This window comes from Hyla sarda, chromosome 2, assembly GCF_029499605.1.
Source record: "Hyla sarda isolate aHylSar1 chromosome 2, aHylSar1.hap1, whole genome shotgun sequence".
Taxonomy (NCBI): Eukaryota; Metazoa; Chordata; class Amphibia; order Anura; family Hylidae; genus Hyla; species Hyla sarda.
In genome coordinates this window covers 293,652,030-293,674,527 of record NC_079190.1, presented here as the reverse complement: position 1 = coordinate 293,674,527, position 22,498 = coordinate 293,652,030, and the positions used below count along the sequence as shown (strand labels likewise).

The 22,498-nt window shown below is 42.7% G+C and overlaps 1 protein-coding gene across 4 annotated transcripts in view; it reads left to right on the top strand.

Annotated features, from left to right (window-relative positions):
• Positions 1-22,498, top strand: part of CUEDC1 (CUE domain containing 1) — a 177,545-nt gene that overhangs the window by 108,552 nt on the left and 46,495 nt on the right. For all 4 annotated transcript variants that reach the window (XM_056557501.1, XM_056557502.1, XM_056557504.1 and 1 more), the window contains one exon: positions 18,001-18,184. In XM_056557501.1, the coding sequence (XP_056413476.1) occupies positions 18,001-18,184 (184 nt within the window). The remainder of the gene's footprint in view (positions 1-18,000; positions 18,185-22,498) is intronic.

Sequence of the window (22,498 nt, the reverse complement as noted above, 5' to 3'; positions counted from 1 at the left end):
TGAGCCCTCAAACTGCTACTTATACGGAAAAATGAAAAAGTTATAGGTCTTCAAAATAGGGGGATTTTAAACGTACTAATTTGGTTAAAAAGTTTGCGATTTTTTTTTTAAGCGCAACAGTAATAGAAAAGTGTATAATCATGGGTATCATTTTAATCGTATTGACCCAGAGAATAAAGAACACATGTCATTTTTACCATAAATTGTACGTCGTGAAAACGAAACCTTCCAAAATTTGCAAAATTGCGGTTTTCTTTTTAATTTCCCCACACAAATAGTATTTTTTGGGTTGCGCCATACATTTTATGGTTAAGTAAGTGATTGCATTACAACGGACATCTGGTCGCGCAAAAAACAAACCCTCATACTAGTCTGTGGATGAAAATATAAAAGAGTTATAATTTTTTGAAGGGGAGGAGGAAAAAACGAAAGCGTAAAAAATGGACTTAGTCCTTAAGGGGTTAAAGTGACAGTGGTCAGATGTGCAAAAATGGCCAGGTCCTACAGTGAAAATTGTCTGGGTCCTTAAGGGGTTAAGTCCCAGGATGCAAGGGCGTACCTGTACACCCTTGGTCCTAGGTGGGTTAAGAGCATCCTTAAAAATAAAAATAAATTTTTGAACCCAATGTTTTTCTTTTTTATCTGCTATCCCTCACAGATATCAAACAGCTTGCACATTAGTAAATAAGAGCTGACATTAGTAAATAAGAGCTGACAACAAATTTTAAGACCTCTTTCAACAACTTTCCCTTCATATAAATATATAAGGACAACACCCCTGGGGATAGGACAGCTAGTTAAAGGGGAACTCCGGTGGAATTTTTTTTTTTTTTACAAATCAACTGGTGCCAGAAAGTTAAACAGATTTGTAAATTACTTCTATTTAAAACTCTTAACCCTTCTAGTACTTATCAGCTGCTGTTTACTACAGATATACTACAGAGAAATTTGTGAAGTTCTTTTCAGCCTGACAACAGTGCTCTCTGCTGACACCTCTGTCCGTGTCAGGACTGTCCAGAACAAGAGGTTTTCTATGGGATTTTGCTTCTAACCTGACAGTTCCTGACACTGACAGAGGTGTCAGCAGAGAGCACTGTTGTCAGGCAGAAAAGAAATTCACAAATTTCTCTGTAGTATATCTGTAGTATACAGCAGCTGATAAGTACTAGAAGGGTTAAGATTTTTAAATAGAAGTAATTTACAAATCTGTTTAACTTTCTGGCACCAGTTGATTTGTTCCCCTTTAAGTATGTACATATATGTAAGAATATGCCCCCAGAGTTGATGTTTACATACTGCAACCCGACTGCCGTCTTTGGTTGCTTCTAGATACGTACTGTATGTTATTTGTATAATTTATGAGCATATACTCATTCTAGTGGGCAGAACCGGTGATATCACCTTTTTTTGCTGCATTCCTCATATTATATGTTTTTTTTATCTTGCTTGTACTGTCTTTGTTACTTTAAAATTTGTGTCCATTGGACACGGTACTTGTTTGTATAAGTGACTCCATTTCTCTTCCTTTATTTGTAACTTTCCCTTCATATAACGTAATGATACCTACAATTGTATCTGCTGTATATCTATGTATCTATCTTTTATTATTCACTGGTATATACCGTTACATGTTTGATGTTATTATAATACGTATCCATTAAAAAGATAAACTGAATAAGATCACTTACCGGGTTCTTAATCTCAGCATGAACAGAGGTTTAAGTGACTAAATTACTAGTTATGCAGAATCTTTATGCATATCAGTCTTCTTGACTTCCACTGCTCTGTCCACAGTTTGGACTGTATTTTTAAAGTGAGAAGTTCCATTTTAGTTTAGAATATTTGGTGATGAGGTTATGTTATTTTATTATTGGTATTATTACATTCAAAAAACATCATTAAAACTTAAAAAAATTGTATTTAAGTGGAAAAGCTTGTACATAACATGTGCTAAACCCCCAAAAATTTATATGTCAACTATTCACTTAAATTAGGTAAACTACTAAAGGAATAGGCAAATGACCACATTTCATGGTTAGGATGTCAGAATGACTATTCCAACGTTTTTATTAAGGGCACTTCCTGCTAGGGTTCCTAACAAGTCCTTATCCAAAGTCCAATTTTTCAGGAACTAAACTAAATAAAAACTACAACTAAAATCTATTGGAATTTTCTTCAACTGACTACAACTAGACTAAAATGTTGGGCATAAAAGATTTTGGTCTATATTCGATGTTTAAACCTTAATACCATAAGTAGCAACAGGTTAATAGCTATTTACTTCCAGAGTATTTCATCTGTTTGCTTTATATAAGCATTTCTCTAGAATTTTACGCTTTAACTAAACCTGATAGATTTCGTGGACTAAAGTATTATGATAGTAGGTTGATTAAAACAATTCAGATGACTAAATTATGACTAAAGCTAAAATGTTCTATTATTACTATTGATATGCTTCTATTACCTCCATGTGCTTCCTTCTCCCGTTTTCGTGCACAGGACCCACACTGGCATTTCTTTTTATTTTATGGTTGTCTCTGACCCCCTGACCCACCCTGCTTTTTGTAGGGTTGTGCACCAAAATGTGGCACATTGTGACACACATTCTTGCTGCATCAGATATTGTTGCACATTGAGCCAAAATAAACCTACGCACCCCGAAAAAGCGGTGTGGCCTCACAACCCCTCCTATTTACTTTTTGAAATTACATGTACATGTTGCTGAAAATCCCCACCAAGAAAAAGCTCCCCAGAACACTCCCAACCTGTGGACATCCATATCAAATAGGTTTGAATCATGCAAGTCTGAAACAATGGGGTGGGGGGGTGGGGGGAACAGCTGGGTTTTCTGAACAGGACCCGGGTCTCTGAGAGGAGTGCGTGCTGCACATGGCAAACACTCCATTCATTCTTTATGGGGGTGCCATATTAATGAATGGAGAGTTGGCTGTCTGTAGCACGTGCTCTTCTCAGAGAGCCAGGTCCCATTTAGGCGATTGCGGGTGTCCCAGCGGTCAGACCCCCGGTGATCAGACACTTATCCCCAATTCTGTGGATAGGGGATAAGTTGATTTTTACCAGACTACCCCTTAAAGCCTCATGCTATGCAACATAGCAGGAACTAGCTTGTGGTCTGTAAAATATCATGAGATGTATTTATTTTTCGATATACAATATAATTGAATATATATGTATTAAAGTTATGGTAACCATGTGTTGAAATAACAAGCTCACCAGCAGCTGTTTGAAGAATATCACAGTATAGTACATGACATATTGCCATTCTATTTCAAGTACACATGTAGTGTGAGGAAGAACAAGGCCATATGTGGATGGTTGGTAATTTCCAATCAGGAACGAGTAAATAATACATACACCCACAAGTTAATGCATATTCAACCAAACCACATGGTAAACCATATATGTATATTTATAGATAGGAATACATCCTGAATTGGGATAAACACGCCCACATTTATAAAGTAAACTCCTTCAGTCATCATAAACACACCCATCATCTGAGCATAAGTGGCTCCAGAGAAAGCAAACGGGAGTGCACAGAGGAAGGAAGCTCAGGAGACCAGGCCAACCTGGAGGAGGCGTGGATGAAGACGCTAGGACAACTGACCAGATGGAAGAAGAAGACTGCAATCTTGGACAAGGAAGCAAGATGAATCCATTATTTTATATGAACTGACTAGGCCTGAGATGGTGAGATGGGATTATCCTGACATTAACCTCTATCATTCCTAAGAAAACTCCTACATTGTATATAAACTAATCATTTTTAATAAGATATAGTATATCTATATATGTATAAGTGCCATATTTACTCATTAGTTAATAAATAATCAACTTTTTATATAACAGCCTGGCATGATAATTTCTCCATCGTAGATAAGAAATGTTTTCTTGATTCTGACATTTCTAACATTAATGGTGAGCTTTAGCCAGTTTTCCTTCAATCTTGAACAAGGGGACTTGACTCTGTAACAGAGAAGACTCCAGCTTTCAGGAATACAAAGAACCTAAAGACTATTGGAGTGGACCAGGTGCCAGGAAAAGTCAGCTGGTGACATTGCTGAAGAAAAGACTTGCCAGACACAAGGAAGTGTTCTGAGGAACAGCCGTGCGAGCAAAGTAGACTGACTGATACAAGTGGGCAATTTTGTGAGTATTGCTTTAATTAACCCCTTAAGGACCGAGCATTAAGGACCGAGCATTTTTATGTTTTTGCACTTTTGTTTTTTCCTCCTTACCTTTTAAAAATCATAACCCTTTCAATTTTGCACCTAAATATCCATATGAGGGCTTATTTTTTGCACCACCAATTCTACTTTGTAATGACATCAGTCATTTTACCGAAAAATCGACGGCAAAACAGAAAATAAATCATTGTGCAACAAAATTGCCTTGGAGAACCGTGACTCTGATGGGGTTTTCCAGCCTGCTGCATCACCCAGTGGCACACCGCTCCCTTTTTCATCCAGCCAAGGCTCCACCACCTCAGCCAAAGGAAGCTGTGTATCATACCCATCTTCTGTCGCTCCAGATGTTCCTCCTACTTTGAGTCAGTCATTCTGCCAGCAATCCATCGGCAAAGGCATGTTCAAGAGACAACAGTATGCGCCCACTCATCCAGTGGTTGGTGCTGCAGTCCCTTTTTTTTTTAAAGCGGTGAACTTTGCACATTTCAGCGAATTGATGGCTTGTGGAGAGTCCCAAGCTGTCATTTCTTTGCAAAGAAGGCAGTACCAGCCCTGCACAATTTTGTGGAACAGAAGGTAGGCCAGTCCTGGAGTCTGTCGGTGTACCAAAGTGCACGGCAGCGCCGACATGAGGAACTGTAACTATGGTCAGGGACAATAAATGTCCTTTATGGCCCACTGGCTGAATATGGTTCCTGCACAGCCACAACAGCAACAGGTCACGCTGCTTCCGCCTCCATGCTCCCAGGCTCTGCTTCCTCATCCACCTTGTCCTCAGCCTCCACTTCACAGACAAGTCTCAGTGCCTCCCCAGCATACCATGTGTGCAGGTCACGGCGGTGTCACGCTGTTCACATGGTTTGCCTTGGCGAACGGAGTCACACAGGGGAGGAACTGCAAAGTCATTCATCAAGAAATCAAATCATGGCTTACACCACAAAAACTGGAAATGGGAACCATGGTGACCAACAATGGGAAGAACAACTGGTCTGCGCTGCGACAAGGAAGCCTGAGCCATGTGCCCTGCATAGCACACATGTTCAATCTGCTTGTCAAGCGTTCCCCCATCTGCAAAACATCCTAACAATGGGAAGGAAACTTTGCATGCACTTCAGCCACAGGAAAAAGCCATCACAGATTTATTGATGATCCAAGCGGATAGGGGGACTCCCCTGTGTAACTTCAATGTCAACCAGTGGCAGCTCATATGTCACACCTGCCGTTTGCTCAGGCCCTTTCTGGAAGACACATTATTAATCAGTCGCCAGAATTACGGGATGAACAAAGTCATTCCACTGCTTCATCTACTACAACACGTATTTGAAACAATGGTTGGTCAGGGCACTAGAGACATGGCGCCTATATCTCACGGTCACATGAGCCCTGTGGGGGCTGAACTGAAGGGGGAGGGGGCACAGTGGAGCACAGTTTGTTTTGTAAGACCTAAACTGTGCTACACTGTGTCCCTACCCTCCTCCTCCAGTTCAGCCCCCACAGGCTCATGTGGCCGTGAGATGTAGGTGCCACGTCTCCAGTGCCCTGACCAGCCATCTTTTTTCTGGGTGTTTTTTCTAGTCATCTGACAGGAGAGGAGGAGCAGAAGCAGCTAGAGGGTTATGAGGAAGGTGAGACAGAGCACCTAGACACACCGTGGCAGTATGCAGTGAAGATGAAGGCAGGGAGTCCCTTCAAGTCACTTGCACAAATGGCACAATGCTACTACAGAGACAGCCAGGTAGTCGGTTGGCCATTGCCTATCTGCGCCATCGTCCATTCTCTCGTAGGTCTGACTCCGGGGGCCCTCTGCGCTCACCTTTCATTGCCATGGCTGCTGGGTAGGGGTGGGGTGGCGAGAGCAGTACCAGCTCCATCAGCAGCAGCCTGAGTACCTCGACATGACCATGCTAACAAACCTTACAGATCCGCTGAACTTCTGGGCAGCCAAACTTGATTTGTGGCCACAACTGGCAGAGTTTGCCCTGGAAAAGCTGTCCTGCCCTGCCAGCAGTGTGCCATCAGAGCGGATGTTAAGTGCAGCGGGGGGGGTAGGGGGGGGGTGGCCATAGTAAGGAGAACTCTTCTGTCCACGAAAAATGTGGAGAGACTGACCTTTTGTGAAGATGAATCCGGCATGGATCAGCCAGGATTTCCACCCACCAATGCATGATGCATCAGAATAGATTGACCATGGTGCCACACCAGCATTTCACAAATATGGATATTGCTAAACATATTGTCAGGGATGGGCAGGGAAGGAGTGCACTCTATTCTCGCCCGCTTCCCTGTCCCGGCCTACTTATGTACCTGCCCTAAACAACAGGTCCGTAACCATGAAGACAGTCCCTGCCTATATACTTGAGGGGCGTAATTGTCAAAATAATCTACAATGACACAGACTTTGGTCCGGGGACAGTAAGAACAGACAAACAAAGGAAGACTAAACACTCACACAATAAGTCCAATGTCAACTATCCGTGTCTGAAGCCAGGAGATGTCACAGTACAAAATCGCTAATACCAGAGAGAATAGTCAGAGAGAGGAGCCAAAAGTTCAAAAAGCCAGATATTACAAATACAGAAGACAGCTAGCTAGAGTACAAACTGAGCTCTATATAGCAAGCATTGACTGGGAGTAGACTGCCAGCTTATATGGAGCCAGAACAGGTGCTCCAATCAAGGTCAGCTGACCAGTCAGACAGCCAGGCGTAACCCAGCAACAAAAAACAACTATGAACCTGTCAGAACCTTTTAACCAGAGGCTGATGCAAAACAGGCTTCATAATACTCTTAGAAGTATTATAGTAGGAACAATGAGTATGCAGCGTGGTCCTGTTAAGTGTACAAAAGACCCAATCCCACTGATAAGGCGTCCACTGAGGACAACTCCGGAGCATCGGGACCAAGGGAAAATACCCATTTCTGGGGACCCCCTTGCAAAAGAGACATATTGATACCCACTCTTTGGACTTTAGTACCAGATGTGTAAGGCCTTAACTGGAAGTACAATTTGCAGCTCTCACAAAAGGTTTTTTAACATTTTGTGGTTACCCAAAAATCGGTCAAGGAGACTAACTTGTGGTTCTACAGGAGAGGCGGCAGAAACAGATGACACCTGATTTCGGGCAGACTCCAGCTCCCGAATTCTGGCTAGCAAGCTCTGAACTAAGTGTTTTTGTTTTGGAAGTCTCTGAGTCAAGGTCTGAACTAATATTGACTGAGACTGAGAAGACTCAAGCTCCAAGATTCTGATGTTCAAGTCTCTCATTCAAGTCCTGAATTATTTTAGACTAAGATTGAGATGACTCTTGCTGCTGTACCTTCTCAGCTAAATCCTGGACCAACTGAGTCAAGCCCTGCATTTGCTCCACCAAAGCAGACATTGCTTCCATAACGTAGGAACAGAGCAATTGCAGGTATATGTGCTTGCTATAATGTCAGGAATGGGCAGGGAAGGAGTGCACTCTATTCTCGCCCGCTCCCCTGTCCCTGCCTACTTACGTTCCTCCCCTAAACGACAGGTCCGTAATCACGGAGACAGTCCCTTCCTATATACGAGAGGGGCGTAATTGTCAAAATAATAAACTAAAATGACACAGACTTGGGTCCGGGGACAGTAGGAACAGACAGACTAACAAAGGGAGACTAAACACTCACACAATAAGTCCAATGTCCACAATCTGCCAGAGAGGGAGCCAAAAGTTCAAAAAGCCAGATATTACAAATACAGAAGACAGTTAGCTAGAGTACAAACTGAGCTCTATAGCAAGCACTGACTGGAAGTAGACTGCCAGCTTATATGGAGCCAGTACAGGTGCTCCAATCAAGGTCAGCTGGCCAGTCAGACAGCCAGGCATAACCCTGCAAGAAAAAACAATAAAGAACCTGTCAGAACCTTTTAACCTTATAGGTTCTGACACATATTTAACCCCTTAACCCCTTAAATGGGCACTGTCACCAACTTTATTTTTTGATATGTTGTGGTACTTATGTACTACAACATATCTCTAATTTACTTTTATTATTTTTTTTCATTAAAAAGGTTTAATTTACATTTAAAAACCGGCTACTGAAAAAGGACTGATTTTGGAGTGGCAATCAGTCCTTTTTCAGTTAGGCTGCACTCGCTCCCTGCCTGTCAATTAGACAGGTGGGAGCGAGTGCATTGTCTCCCCGGCCACTGGCTGGGAGGCCACTCCTCCCGCACATCGCCACCGCTGCCTCGTTGCCACCGCTGTCCCTGCACGGCCGCTGCCGGACTCTGCAGTAACTGCAAGTGTAATGAGGGAACGGGGTATGGGGGGTGGGGAGGGGGGAGGAGGGAACGGGCTAGTGCCGTAGCGGGGGGGGGGGGGGTGGAGGGCAGGAACGGGCTAGCAAAACAAAAAAAATAGGATGGTGGGAGCTACCCTTTAAGGACCGGGGGTTTTTCAGTTTTTGCATTTTCGTTTTTTGCTCCTTGCCTTTAAAAAATCATCACTCTTTCAATTTTGCACCTAAAAATCCATATGATGGCTTATTTTTTGCGCCACCAATTCTACTTTGTAATGACGTCAGTCATTTTGCCCAAAAATCTACGGTGAAACGGAAAAAAAAATCATTGTGCGACAAAATTGAAAAAAAAAAACGCCGTTTTGTAACTTTTGGGGGCTTCCGTTTCTACGTAGTACATTTTTCGGTAAAAATTACACCTTATCTTTATTCTGTAGGTCCATACGATTAAAATGATACCCTACTTATATAGGTTTGATTTTGTCGGACTTCTGGAAAAAATCATAACTACATGCAGGAAAATTAATACCTTTAAAATTGTCATCTTCTGACCCCTATAACTTTTTTATTTTTCCGTGTATGGGGCGGTATGAGGGCTCATTTTTTGCGCCGTGATCTGAAGTTTTTAACGGTACCATTTTTGCATTGATAGGACTTATCATTTTGAAATGATATAAAAAGTGACCAAAAATGCACTATTTTGGACTTTGGAATTTTTTTGCGCGCACACCATTGACCGAGCAGTTTAATTAATGATATATTTTTATAATTCGGACATTTCCGCATGTGGTGATACCATATATGTTTGTTTTTATTTTTATTTACACTGTGTTTTTTTTTTTTTTTTATTGGAAAAGGGGGGTGATTCAAACTTTTAATAGGGGAGGAGTTAAATGATCTTTATTCACCTTTTTTTTCACTTTTTTTTTTTTGCAGTGTTATAGGTCCCATAGGGACCTATAACACTGCACACACTGATCTTCATCATTGATCACTGGTTTCTCATAAGAAACCAGTGATCAACGATTCTGCCGCATCAACGATCAACGATTCTGCTGGATCTCAGGCACTGAGCAGTCATTCGGCGATCAGACAGCGAGGAGGCAGGTAGGGGCCCTCCCGCTGTCCTGTAAGCTGTTCGGGATGCCGCGATTAGCCGCGGCTATCCCGAACAGCCCACTGAGTTAACCGGCAACTTTCGCTTTTGCTTTTAGCCGTGCGGCTCAGCTCTGAGCGCGCGGCTAAAGGGTTAATAGCTATTAGAGGCGGGTCCCGGCGTCACTATGACGCCGGGCCCGCCGTGATATGACGCGGGGTTACCGTGTAACCCTGCGTTATATCAGGAGAGCAGGACCAAGGACGTACCGGTACGTCCTTGGTCCTTAAGGGGTTAAGGTGCTGCTCCCCAGTTGCAGACATTCCTCGGCATCAGACCACAAACAAGTATCGAGGATATGTATTGGCTAAAACGTAACTTTTTTTTTAAGATAAAATATATGTACCCAATTTTTTTTTTTACATCAAACAAAAGGAAAGGTGTGCAAAAAACTTTTCGAGGAAAGTGTTACGTAGTAGGAAAGGGCGGCCCCACACAAGAACCAATCCCTGGGAAATGGCAGTGTTTGTAGGTGGAAGTAGGGATAGGTTCCTGTGTGGGGCCGCCCTTTTTAGGGCGAATAACACTTGCCAAGAAGGGAATTAATAATGCGAGAATAGGGCTTTACAGGTAAAGTGTTTACCCCCACCGGTTACAACAATGGACCATATGTTGTTCCCTTCCACCTTTTAGAGGTCTTTGCATCACATCAGTACTTGGTGTTGTAGGTGGCACATGGTGTTTTTTTTCACACCTATCCAATTTTTTTTTCTTTAAATTGGGTCCATATTTTTTATCCTAAGCATATTATTCAAAGTTAAGTTTTACGTAATGCATATCCTCAATACTTACTTCTGCACACTAACCCTTTTACAAAAGAGACAGTTTTCTTCTGCCTACCTGCCTCAGCTACTATTCTGATCCTGTCACCCGCCTGATGCCACACATCTGATGGCAACTTCTCCTTTTTTCACCCACCTCCGCCACTGGCTACTGGTATTGCCACCCACCGCACCACTCTGTCATGTGGTCACTTTCAGGACTCCTGATGCTGCTGCTGTCACCTCCAGGCTGTCTCATTCTGCCACCATATATTCTCCTCATGCTAATGCCACCTCCAGGCTGTCTCATTCTTCCACCATATGTTTTCATGCTGATGCCTTCTCCAAGCTGTCTCATTCTGCCACCATATGTTCTCCTCATGCTGATGTCAGCTCCAAGCTGTCTCATACTGCCACAATATGTTCTCATGCTGCTGTCACCTCCAGGCTGTGTCATTCAGCCACTATATGGTCTCCGCATGCTGACGCAAACTCCAGGCTGTGTCATTCAGCAACTATATGCTGCCGCCAACTCCAGGCTGTGTCATTAGGCCACAATATGCCGCCGACAACTCCAGGCTGTGTCATTCAGCCACTATGTGGTCTCATGCTGCCGCCACCTCCATTCTGTGTTATTCATCCACTATATGTTCTCCTCATGCTGCCACAAACTCCAGGCTGTCATTCAGCCACTATATGCTGCTGCCAACTCCAGGCTGTGTCATTCAGCCACTATGTGGTCTCCTCATGCAGCCACTATATGCTGCCGCCAACTCCAGGCTGTGTCATTCAGCCACTATATAGTCTCCTCATACTGATGCCACCTCCAAGTTCTGTCATTGTGCCACTCTGCAACAGTGATTCTAATAGCGACACCTTTGATCTACATGTCATTCTGAATAACAGTATTATTTCATTAACCCAGCACACAAACTATGTGTGTTACAGCAAGGCAAAGTATTCTACACTCCTATTGAAGCTCTCTGTAGGCCAGAAATAGCCATTTTTAATAGCGATTCGCCGTGAATAAATTCGGGTCGAACCCAATTTTTTCGGAAAATTCTGCGAATAGGCTGAATCAAATTTTTCAAAAATTCGCTCACCTCTAAATATTATGAATAGCATATGTGTAGCATATTTCTATTAATATATCCAATAAGTTTCATATTTAGAATTATAAAGGTATGTATGATATGAAATGATGTGGTATATTGTGATTATTATCGGAATATTTACCAATATTTGTACAGATTATGGAAAAGAAGATTTTTTTTTTTTTTTTTTATATATATTTTTTTTTGCTATTTCCAAGTCAAGCAAGGATGACCAGTAAAAGAGAAGGACTGAGAGTATTAGTTTTTGGACAATTTGTTATTATTTTTTTATGGGTTTGTTGAAGACACCACTGCTTAGATCTGTAGTGCAGCAGACACGTATGGAAAATGATCACTGCTGAAATTGTGTGTGTGTGTGTGTGTGTGTGGGGGGGGGGGGGTGCTTTAAATGTGTCTGCTGTATTATCATGTTGTAAATTGAATAAAATAATGAGTTTTTTTCATGTCCATCATAGTGGGTGTGCGCTCTTTACACGTATCATCTGGTTCTTGTGTTGTACATAATACATACTCACAAGTTAATGCATACTCAACCAACCCACATGGTAAACTATATATTGTGTTGTATTCACAAGAAAAGTAGTAGGGAGGAATAAAAGGTAGTAGGGAGAAATCAAAGGTAGTAGGGAGGAATCAAGCAACTATAGGCCAGTAAGTCTGACATCAATAGTGGGGAAATTAATGGAAGCCCTACTAAAGGATAGGATTGTGGAACATATTAAATCCCATGGATTGCAAGATGAAAAACATAGGTTTACTTCAGGGAGATCATGTCAAACAAATGTTATAGATTTTTTGACTGGGTACTAAAATAATAGATGGCGGAGGGGCAGTAGACATCGCATTTCTAGATTTTAGTAAGGCTTTTGACACTGTCCCACATAGAGTCTTATCAATAAACTACAGTCATTGAGCTTGGACTCTCATATTGTTGAGTGGATTAGACAGTGGCTGAATGACAGACAACAGAGGGTTGTAGTCAATGGAGTACATTCGGAGCAAGGTCTTGTTACCAGTGGGATACCTCAGGGATCTGTACTGGGACCAATATTGTTTAATATCTTCATTAGTGATATCGCAAAAGGTCTCGATGGTAAGGTGTGTCTTTTTGCTGATGACACAAAGATATGTAACAGGGTTTATGTTCCTGGAGGGATATGCCAAGTGGAAAAGAATTTAGGAAAACTAGAAGAATGGTCAGAACTCTGGCAACTGAAATTTAATGTGGATAAGTGCAAGATAATGCTCCTGGGGCGTAAAAACCCTCGGGCAGAATATAGAATATTTGACGCAGTCCTGACCTCAGTATCTGAGAGGGATTTAGGAGTAATTATTTCAGAAGACTTAAAGGTAGGAAGACAATGTAATAGAGCAGCAGGAAACGCTAGCATAATGCTTGGATGTATAGGGAGAGGTATAAGCAGTAGAAAGAGAGAAGTGCTCATGCCGCTGTACAGAACACTGGTGAGACCTCACTTGGAGTATTGTGCCCAGTACTGGAGGCCGTAACTCCAAAAGGATATATATACTCTAGATACTCAGAGAAGAGCTACTAAACAAGTACATGGATTTTAGGATAAAACTTACCAGGAAAGGTTAAAGGACATTAACATGTATAGCTTGGAAGAAAGAAGAGACAGAGGGGATATGACAGAGACTTTTAAATAAATAAAGGGAATCAACACGGTAAAGGAGGAGAGCATATTTAAAAGAAGAAAAACTACCACAAGAGGGCATAGTTTTAAATTAGAGGGGCAAAGGTTTAAAAGTAATATCAGGAGGTATTACTTTACTGAGAGAGTAGTGGGTGCATGGAATAGCCTTCCTGCAGAAGTGGTCGCTGCAAATACAGTGAAGGAGTTTAAACATGCAGGGGATAAGCATAAGGCTATCCTTCATATAAGATAGGGCCAGGGACTATTGATAGGATTCAGATTATTGGGCAGACTAGATGGGCCAAATGGTTCTTATCTGCCGACACATTCTATGTTTCTATATATGTATATTTATAGATAGGGAATACATCCTGAATTAGGATAAACACACCCACTTTTATAAAGGACACTCCTTCGGTCATCATAAACACATCCATCATCTGAGCATAAGTGGCTCCAGAAAAACCCAACGGGAGTCCATGGAGTATGGAAGCTCAGGAGACCAGGCCAACCTGGAGGAGGCGTAGATGAAAACGCTAGGACAACTTGACCAGATGGGAGAAGAAGGCGGCCATCTTAGACAAGGAAGCAAGATGAATGCATTATTTTATATGAACTGACTAGGCCTGAGATGATAAGATGGGATTATCCTGACATTAACCTCTATTATTCTTAAGAAAACCTCTACATTTTTACTTTTGGGAAAAAGAGTGGCATATCAGTAATAAAATAGCAATTTTCAGTTCCCCCATACTACACTTCATCAATTCCTGGAAAATAAATTTAGGGAACACCCGTTTGTTCCAAATCTCCACTTCACCCCTATACACCTTCCCTAGGGGGTGTACTGTTTGTAATAGGCTTACATGTGAGTGTTCCTTTCTTGTATTTCCTCTGAATGTATGTAACTGTTAGGTCCGTAACAAACATCGGCCTCTAATGCGAAGAGTTCTCGCTCATGAGCTCTGTCGTATTTCCAGGCGACAATTCGGAGTCACATGTTAGATGTTCCCAGAAAGATGAAGCAGAGCATAGGTTGAAAATTGCAGTTTTCATAAGCTACCCTTCATCCATTCCTGGAAAATAAATTTAGGAAACACCCGTACATTCAAAATGTCCTCCTTACCCCTATATTTATTCCACAGGGGGGGGGGGGGGTTACTTTCTGTAATGGTGTCACATGTGGGTGTTTAATTTCTGTATTTTCCTCTGAGTGTATGTAACCGTCAGCTACTGATATGCCATAGGCCTCAAATGCAAACAGACCTCTATGACCTCTGAGCCTTGTTGTGCGCCCGCCCAGCATGTTACCTCGTATGTGGATGTATTTCCTTAGTCAGGAGAAAAAGCCCTCTAAAATTTGTAACTCAATTTCTCCCATCAATTTACGGCCCACTGTTCAATAAACTTGTGAGGTGTAAGTACTCACTGTACCCCTTGTTACCTTTCTTGAAGGGTGTAGTTTCAAAATTGTGGTCACTTACCGTTTTTTTTATTTTTTTTTTAAAAGATTTTATGTCATAACCTCAACCATTGCAGTGCAAATCACCACTTTAGCCTCAAATCTCATTGCTGCTGTCTCACTCTTAAGCCCTGTTTTGCACCCGCATAGTGCTTTACCGCCATATATGGGGTATTTCCTTATTCTGGAGAAGTTAGGCTACAAATTTTGTGGAGCTTTTTTTTTCTCTTACACATTGTGAAACTAAAAATTTTTTGTTAATAGCAGCAATTTAGTGTTAAAAATAAAATTTTTAACTTTTACGGCCCACTGTTCAAATAACCTGTGAGGTGTAAGTACTCACTGTAACCCTTGTTATGTTCCTGGAGGGGTGTAGTTTCCAAAATAGTGTCACATGTGGGGGGGGGGGGGTTTCTGCTGATCTGGCTCCAGGGTAGGTTTGTAAATGCAGATGGCCCCTCCAAAAGTCCAATAGTGCTCCTTCTGTTCTGAGACCTGTAGTGCGCCAGCAGAGCACTTAAAGGAAAACTGTCAGAATAATAACCCTCACAAACCAGTGGTACTGCCTGGTAGTGCGGGTGACTCTGAGAAAAACGATGCTTACAATGCCTGGATCCGTTGCTCCGTTCGTCTGATATCTCCTTCTTTCTGAATATGCAAATTAGCAGTAAGTGGCATGGGCGGGGTTACGATTCAGCCTTCGGCCACTGTGACATCAGCGCTGTTTCTTCGTCTCTCAGCCCGGCTAATCATTATTCACTGTCTCCCTCCGCCTGTCCCCCTCCTCCCCGCTCTGTAATCGCATTTACTGTGCATGTGCAGCCTCCTGGCTACACCTGGAAGCAGCCTCAGAGCGGCTTCATAACAGGCTTCATAATTGCGCTGAGGCCGCTTCCGGGTGTTGCCAGGAGGCTGCACATGCACAGTAAACGCGATTGCAGAGGGAGGAGAAACAGCGCTGAGGTCACAGTGCCCGAAGGCTGAATCGTAACCCCGCCCGTGCCACTTGCTGCTGATTTGCAGTACCACTAGTTTGTGCAGGGGACTATTCTGACAGTTTTCCTTTAACGTCTGCATATGTGGCATTTTCTTAATTGGAAGAAATTGGACTTCAAATTTTGGGGTCCATTTTCTCCTATAACACCATGTGAAAATGAAAAAGTTGGGGTAACACAATCATTTTAGTGTTAAAAATAAAATTTTTCACTTTTACGGCCCACTGTTCAAAAAACCTGTGAGGTGTAAGTACTCACTGTAACCCTTGTTACGTTTCTGGAGGGATGTAGTTTCCAAAATGGTGTCATGTGGGGGTTTCTGCTGTTCTGACACCATGGGAGCTTTGTAAATGCACATGACCCCCGACTTCAATTTCAGCAAAATTCTCTCTCCAAAAGCCCAATGGTGCTCCTTCTGTCCTGAGACCTGTAGTGCGCCAGCAGAGCACTTTATGTCCACATATGGGGTATTTCCATACTCAGAAGAAATGGAGTTTAAAATTTTAGGGGCCATTGTCTCCTATTACCCCTTGTGAAAAAGAAAAATTTGGGGTAACACCATCATTTTAGTGTTAAAAATCGCATCTTCCATTTTCACGTCCAACTTCAACGCAAAGTCATCAAACACCTGTGAGGTTTTAAGGCTCACTATATCTATCTATCTATCTATATATATATAATTTTTATTTTTTTTTATTTTTATTTTTTTATTTTTTGCTGTTCTGGCACCATGGGGGCTTCCTAAATGCAACATGGCCCCATAAACCATGACAACAAAATTCGCTCTCTAAAATCCAGCAGTTGCTCTTTCCCTCTTGAGCCATGTTGTGAGCCCGCAGAGCACTTTATGTCAACAAATAAGATATTTCCATACTCGAGAGAAATTGAGTTAACAAACTTTCTGAATGTCATTTTGAATACTTTGAGGGGTGCAGTTTTATATAATGGGGTAATTTATGGAGTATTTCTCAGAAAGGCCCCTCAAATCCCCTTCAAACTTAACTGGTCCCTGAACATTTCAGATTTAGAAATTTTCATGAAAAATTTGAAAATTGCTGCTATACTTTTGAAGCCCTCTGTGTTCAAAAAGTAAAAATATGTCAACTTTCTGATTCCAACATAAAGTAGACATATTGTATTTGTGAATCAATATATAATTTTTTGGGGAATTTCCATTTTCCATACAAGCAGAGGGTTTCAAAGCTAGAAAAATTTTACATTTTCATGAAATTTGGGGATTTTTCACCAAGAAAGGATGCAAGTAACGACTAAAATTTACCACAATGTTAAAGTAGAATATGTCACACAAAAACTCTCGGAATCAGAATAAAAGGTGAAAGCATCCCAGAGTTATTAATGCATATAGTGACAGTGGTCAGAATTGCAAAAAAAGAGTCCTCAAGGTGAAAATGGGCTGAGTCCTTAAGGGTTAATACTGCTCAGGCTGCATTTAAACTAGAAAAAACTTGGCTAAACTCCTGCCCCATCCTCTGCTACAATCCTCTTCCTGGTGCCAGGGGTCAAAGAGTGTAAAGTTTGGGCCCTTGCTTTAGGAAGAAGGCTTGATATGTCACACTGTTGCTCAGCATATCACTGGCTGAGATGGGACATTGGGGCATTGATTAGCTGAGCTGCCGTCTGACGTGGCAACACCCTGCACCAGAAGCAGGATTGCAGTGACGCCTGGACCAGCAATACTCGAGGCATCGATGGAGAGGCGGGAGCAAAGTTTTGGCTGGTGTATCACTTTAAAGGGGTACTTCTCCCCCCCCCCCCCCAGCATCTTATCCCCTATCCAAAGGATACAGGGGCCGGATCATCGTGACGTCACGGCCCACCCCAAGTCTATGGGAGGGGGTGTGGTGGCCATCACGCCCCCTCCCATAGACTTGCATTAAGGGGGGTGGGCCGTGACATCACGAGAGCTGGAGCCGTGACGTCACGATGATCCGGCCCCTGTATCGCCCGTCATTACGCACAGAGCGAGTGTGCTCTGTGCAGTAATGATAGCGGGTGCCGTAGCGGAGATCCCGGGGGTCCCCAGCAGCGAGACCCCGGCGATCTGACATCTTATCCCCTATCCTTTGGGATAGGGGATAAGATGATAGGGGAGGAGTACCCCTTTAATATCCAGCACATACTGTAGGTACCATCCTTTAAAACAACGTTTACATTGATAACATGTACATGTTGTAGGCAGAAGCCCACAGTCCTGACAGTCTAGCCAGAATTATTTTATGTCTGAAAGGTTATAAGTTGCACAGCTTTTACCAGTCAGGAATCGTGCCACTGACATCAAAGCCTCAAAAAGGTTTTTTTCTTTTGGTTTCATTGTGCAGCTTTAAGTAATGAAGTTACTTTTTTTTTTTTTATTTAACAGAGCTGTCAACATGGACCTTCTTCAAAACACCAAGAAGACTCCAAAAAAGAGCATGGCTCCATGGACCAGGAGCGAAAGCTAAAGCAGTATTTGCAAGATGAGAGGATTGCACTTTTCTTACAAAATGAAGAGTTCATGAGAGAACTTCAGAGAAATAGGGAATTTCTCCTTGCACTTGAAAGAGGTAAAAAAAAAACTAACTTCAAGTTATAACATCAAAGAACAGTCAGCTAGGCATTGAAAAATCACTAAAAAAATTCCCTATGGAACCAGATTTAATTAGAGCAGTCGTAATTACAAGTCTGTCTGTAAGGAAATATATATAAGCCTTGTAGACGGTAACAGATGAACTGAGCTTTTCTTAGTAAAGCAGTCTGATCGTTTTCATTAATTCTGTGTGTGCCAAAGAATCAATAACATTGCATTTTATCTTCATGCCTGAGTTTTTATTATTAACTCTTGTAAAGTTTATTAAGACGGCTTGCTATTTACCTCATTTAGATAACTACTGTATATCAGACTTGGTTACACACAGAATTTGTAAGCAACATTTACAGATAGATGAAACCTACTTTCAGTACACTATCTTGGCTAGTAGCAACTGTAGTATTGGTCCCCTGTATTCAATTTAGTGTCACATGAAAAGATAAAACATTTCCAAAAATGTGATGGGTGTACTCACTTATGTAAGATACTGTAGCTACCATCGGTTACAGATAGACAGAAGCAGCTGTAATGTTATCCCATGGTTCCTATTGTAAAGACAGGTAATATGAACTATTTATATCTCTGATAATTTGAAGGCTCTTAGCAATTCTTCTCTACCAGTAGCTAAACTGTAGATGTGAAGTGCCTAAAAAAGGGGGAATTTGGGGAATGTGATTATTAGCAAGCTTAATTTGCTTGTTTCCACCCTTGCTTTGAAAGATATCGACAGGAATTACTTCAGAAAGTGATTATATAAGTAGTTTCTTTTTTGCTTTGGTTTTTCTTTCGTGCGCAAAATGTATCAAAATGTCGCACAGCATACGTAAATTTTGCGCACAAAAGTCAAACTTTGAAAATCACCTCACATACCTTACCAGGCCCATTGATATTGCGTACATTAGTGGTTTTTAAAAGACAGGATTTTCTTTGCTTTGCTCTGCGGTATTTTTTTTCTTCCGTGTGACTTTTTTTTGCGAATGTCGCTATAATAAATTCATCACTACTGCAAAGTGAAATATTGAAAACTTGCTTACCTAGGACTTTGAAAAAAATTTGCTTAAAAGCCACTTCCTTCAAAAAGTCGGACGGAAAGTTGCTTTGGCCCACATGCAACAATATATGCGCATAGAATAAGCAAAAAAAAAAGTCCCTTACCAGCTTTGATAAATTCCCCTCATCATTTTTTGTAAGAGCAATAACACTAATAAGTCTGCTACTATTACAGTATATATACATTTTTTTTAAATCAACTGGTGCCAGAAAGTTTCACAGATTTATAAATTACTATAAAAAAATATTAATCCTTCCAGTACTTATCAGCTGCTGTATGCTCCACAGGAAGTTCTTTTCTTTTTTGAATTGACCCTGCGGTTTAATTAATTATATTTTTTTATACTTCTGACATTTACGCACACAGCGATATCACATATGTTTATATTTATTTTTATTAACATGTTTTTAATGGGAAAAGGGGTGATTTGAACTCTTATTAGGGAAAGGGTTATATCACATTTAACTTTTTTTTTTGCAATGTTATAGCCCCCATAGGGGGCTAGAACATTGCATGCACTGATTGCAGGCACTGATCACTGCAAAGCCATAGCATTGCATTGATCAGTGTTATCAGCGGTCGATTGCTCAAGCCTGGATCTCAGGCTTGGAGCAATCAATCGCCGATCGTACGCGCCGTAGGAAGGTGAGTGACCCTCCGCTCGAGTCCTAGCTGATCGGGACACCACATTTTCACTGCGGTGGTCCTGATCAGCCCCACTGAGCAGCCGGGAAGCTTTTACTTTCATTTTAGACGCGGCGTTCATCTTTGAACGCCATGTCTAAAGGGTTAATAGTGCGCGGCACGATCGCTGCCGCGTGCTTTTAGCCCCTGGTCCCGGCTTCAGTTACATGCCGGGACCAACCCGATATGACACGTCATATCGCGGGAGCCGGCCACGGACGTAAATATACATCCGTGGTCGTTAAGGGGTTAAGTTAAAGGGGTTATCCAGGAAAAAAATTTTTTTATATATCAACTGGCTCCAGAAAGTTAAACAGATTTGTAAATTACTTCTATTAAAAAAAATCTTAATCCTTTCAATACTTATGAGCTTCCGAAGTTAGGGTTGTTCTTTTCTGTCTAAGTGCTCTCTGATGACACGTGTCTCGGGAAACGCCCAGTTTAGAAGCAAATCCCCATAGCAAACCTCTTCTAAACTGGGCGTTTCCCGAGACACGTGTCATCAGAGAGCACTTAGGCAGAAAAGAACAACCTTAACTTCAGAAGCTCATAAGTACTGAAAGGATTAAGATTTTTTAATAGAAGTAATTTACAAATCTGTTTAACTTTCTGGAGCCAGTTAATATAGAAAAAAAAAAGTTTTTTCCTGGAATACCCCTTTAACTTCTTAAGGACCCAGGACGTACGGGGACGTCATGGCACCCTGGGCTTTAAGGACCCAGGACGTCCCCATACGTCCTGGTGTTTTCCGGTCTCTGCCGCTCGCCGGGCAGAGATCGGAACCGGATGCCTGCTGAAATCCTTCAGCAGGCATCCAGGGCAAACGCCAAGGGGGGCCATGTAGGCCCCCCATGTCGGCGATCGCCGCAAATCTGCGGCGATACCGGGCTGATCGGGTCTCTGGGACCCGACCACCCGGTAATTTCGCATGATCCCGGCTGTCACAGACAGCCAGGACCATGCTAAAGAATAGGAGCGAGGTGGCAAGCCTGCCACCTCCTCCTATTCCCTGCGATCCGTCGGTTAGTTAACCGACCAATCGCAGGAGGGGGGGCGGTTACTTCCTCCTGTCCTGCCCGGCCCCTTGAAGTCCGGAGAGGACGGGAGGAAGACCGGAGGACGCGGCGGGGGACGGGGGAGTGCTGGGGACCGGCCCCGGTACTTACCTCGTCCCTGAAGACCCGGATCCAGACGATGAAGGCGGCGGCGACAGGTGAGTATATCTTCAGCCGCGGTCGGGCCCTTTACAGCAATGCACGTCGCCGTAAAGCGACATGCATTGCTGTAATAGGACCCTGTAAACTACAACTCTCAGCATGCCCAGACAGCCCTTGGCGTCTGGGCATGCTGGGAGTTGCAGTTTTGCAACATCTGGAGGTCCACAGTTTTTGGACCACTGTGCCCTTACAGATGTTGCAAAACTACACATCCTCAGCATGTCCTTACTGTCCAGGCATGCTGGGAGTTGTAGTTCTGTAACATCTGGCCCTTCAGATGTTGCAGAACTACAACTCCCAGCATGCCTGGACAGTTTTGGCATACTGGGAGTTCTAGTTTTGCAACATCTGGAAGGGCACAGATTAGGAACCACTGTATTAGTGGTCTGCAAACTGTAGTCCTCCAGATGTTGCAAAACTACAACTCCAAGCATGCTGGGAGTTGTAGTTCGGCAACATCTGGCTCTAAAGATGTTGCCGAACTACTACTCCCAGCATGCCTGAGAATGTTTGGGAGTTGTGGTTTTGCAACAGCTGGAGGCACACTGGTTGGGAAACATTGTTTCCTAACTCAGTGTTTCCCAACCCGTGTGCCTCCAGCTGTTGCAAAACCACAACTCCCAAACATTCTCAGGCATGCTGGGAGTAGTAGTTTTGCAACAGCTGGAGGTCCCCCCCTGTGAATGTACAGGGTACATTCACATGGGCAGGGGCTTACAGTGAGTATCGGGCTGCAAGTTTGCAATGCAGCAAATTTTGCGCGGCAGCTCAAACTCGCAGCGGGAAACTCGCTGTAATCCCCGGGCCGTGTGACTGTACCCTAAAAACACTACACTACACTAACACAAAATAAAATAAGTAAAAAACACTACATATACACATACCCCTACACAGCCCCCCTCCCTCCCCAATAAAAATGAAAAACGCCTGGTACGCCATTCTTTCCAAAATGGAGCCTCCAGCTGTTGCAAAACAACAACTCCCAGTATTGCCGGACAGCCGTTGACTGTCCAGGCATGCTGGGAGTTTTGCAACAGCTGGAGACACCCTGTTTGGGAATCACTGGCATAGAATACCCCTATGTCCACCCCTATGCAAATCCCTAATTCAGGCCTCAAATGCACATGGCGCTGTCAATTCGGAGCCCTGTCGTATTTCAAGGCAACAGTTTAGGGCCACATATGGGGTATCGCCGTACTCGGGAGAAATTGACTAACAAATCTTGGGGGTCTTTTTCTCCTTTCACCCCTTATGAAAAGGTGAAGTTGGGGTCTACACCAGCATGTTAGTGTAAAAAAATAAACTTTTTACACTAACATGCTGGTGTTGCCCTATACTT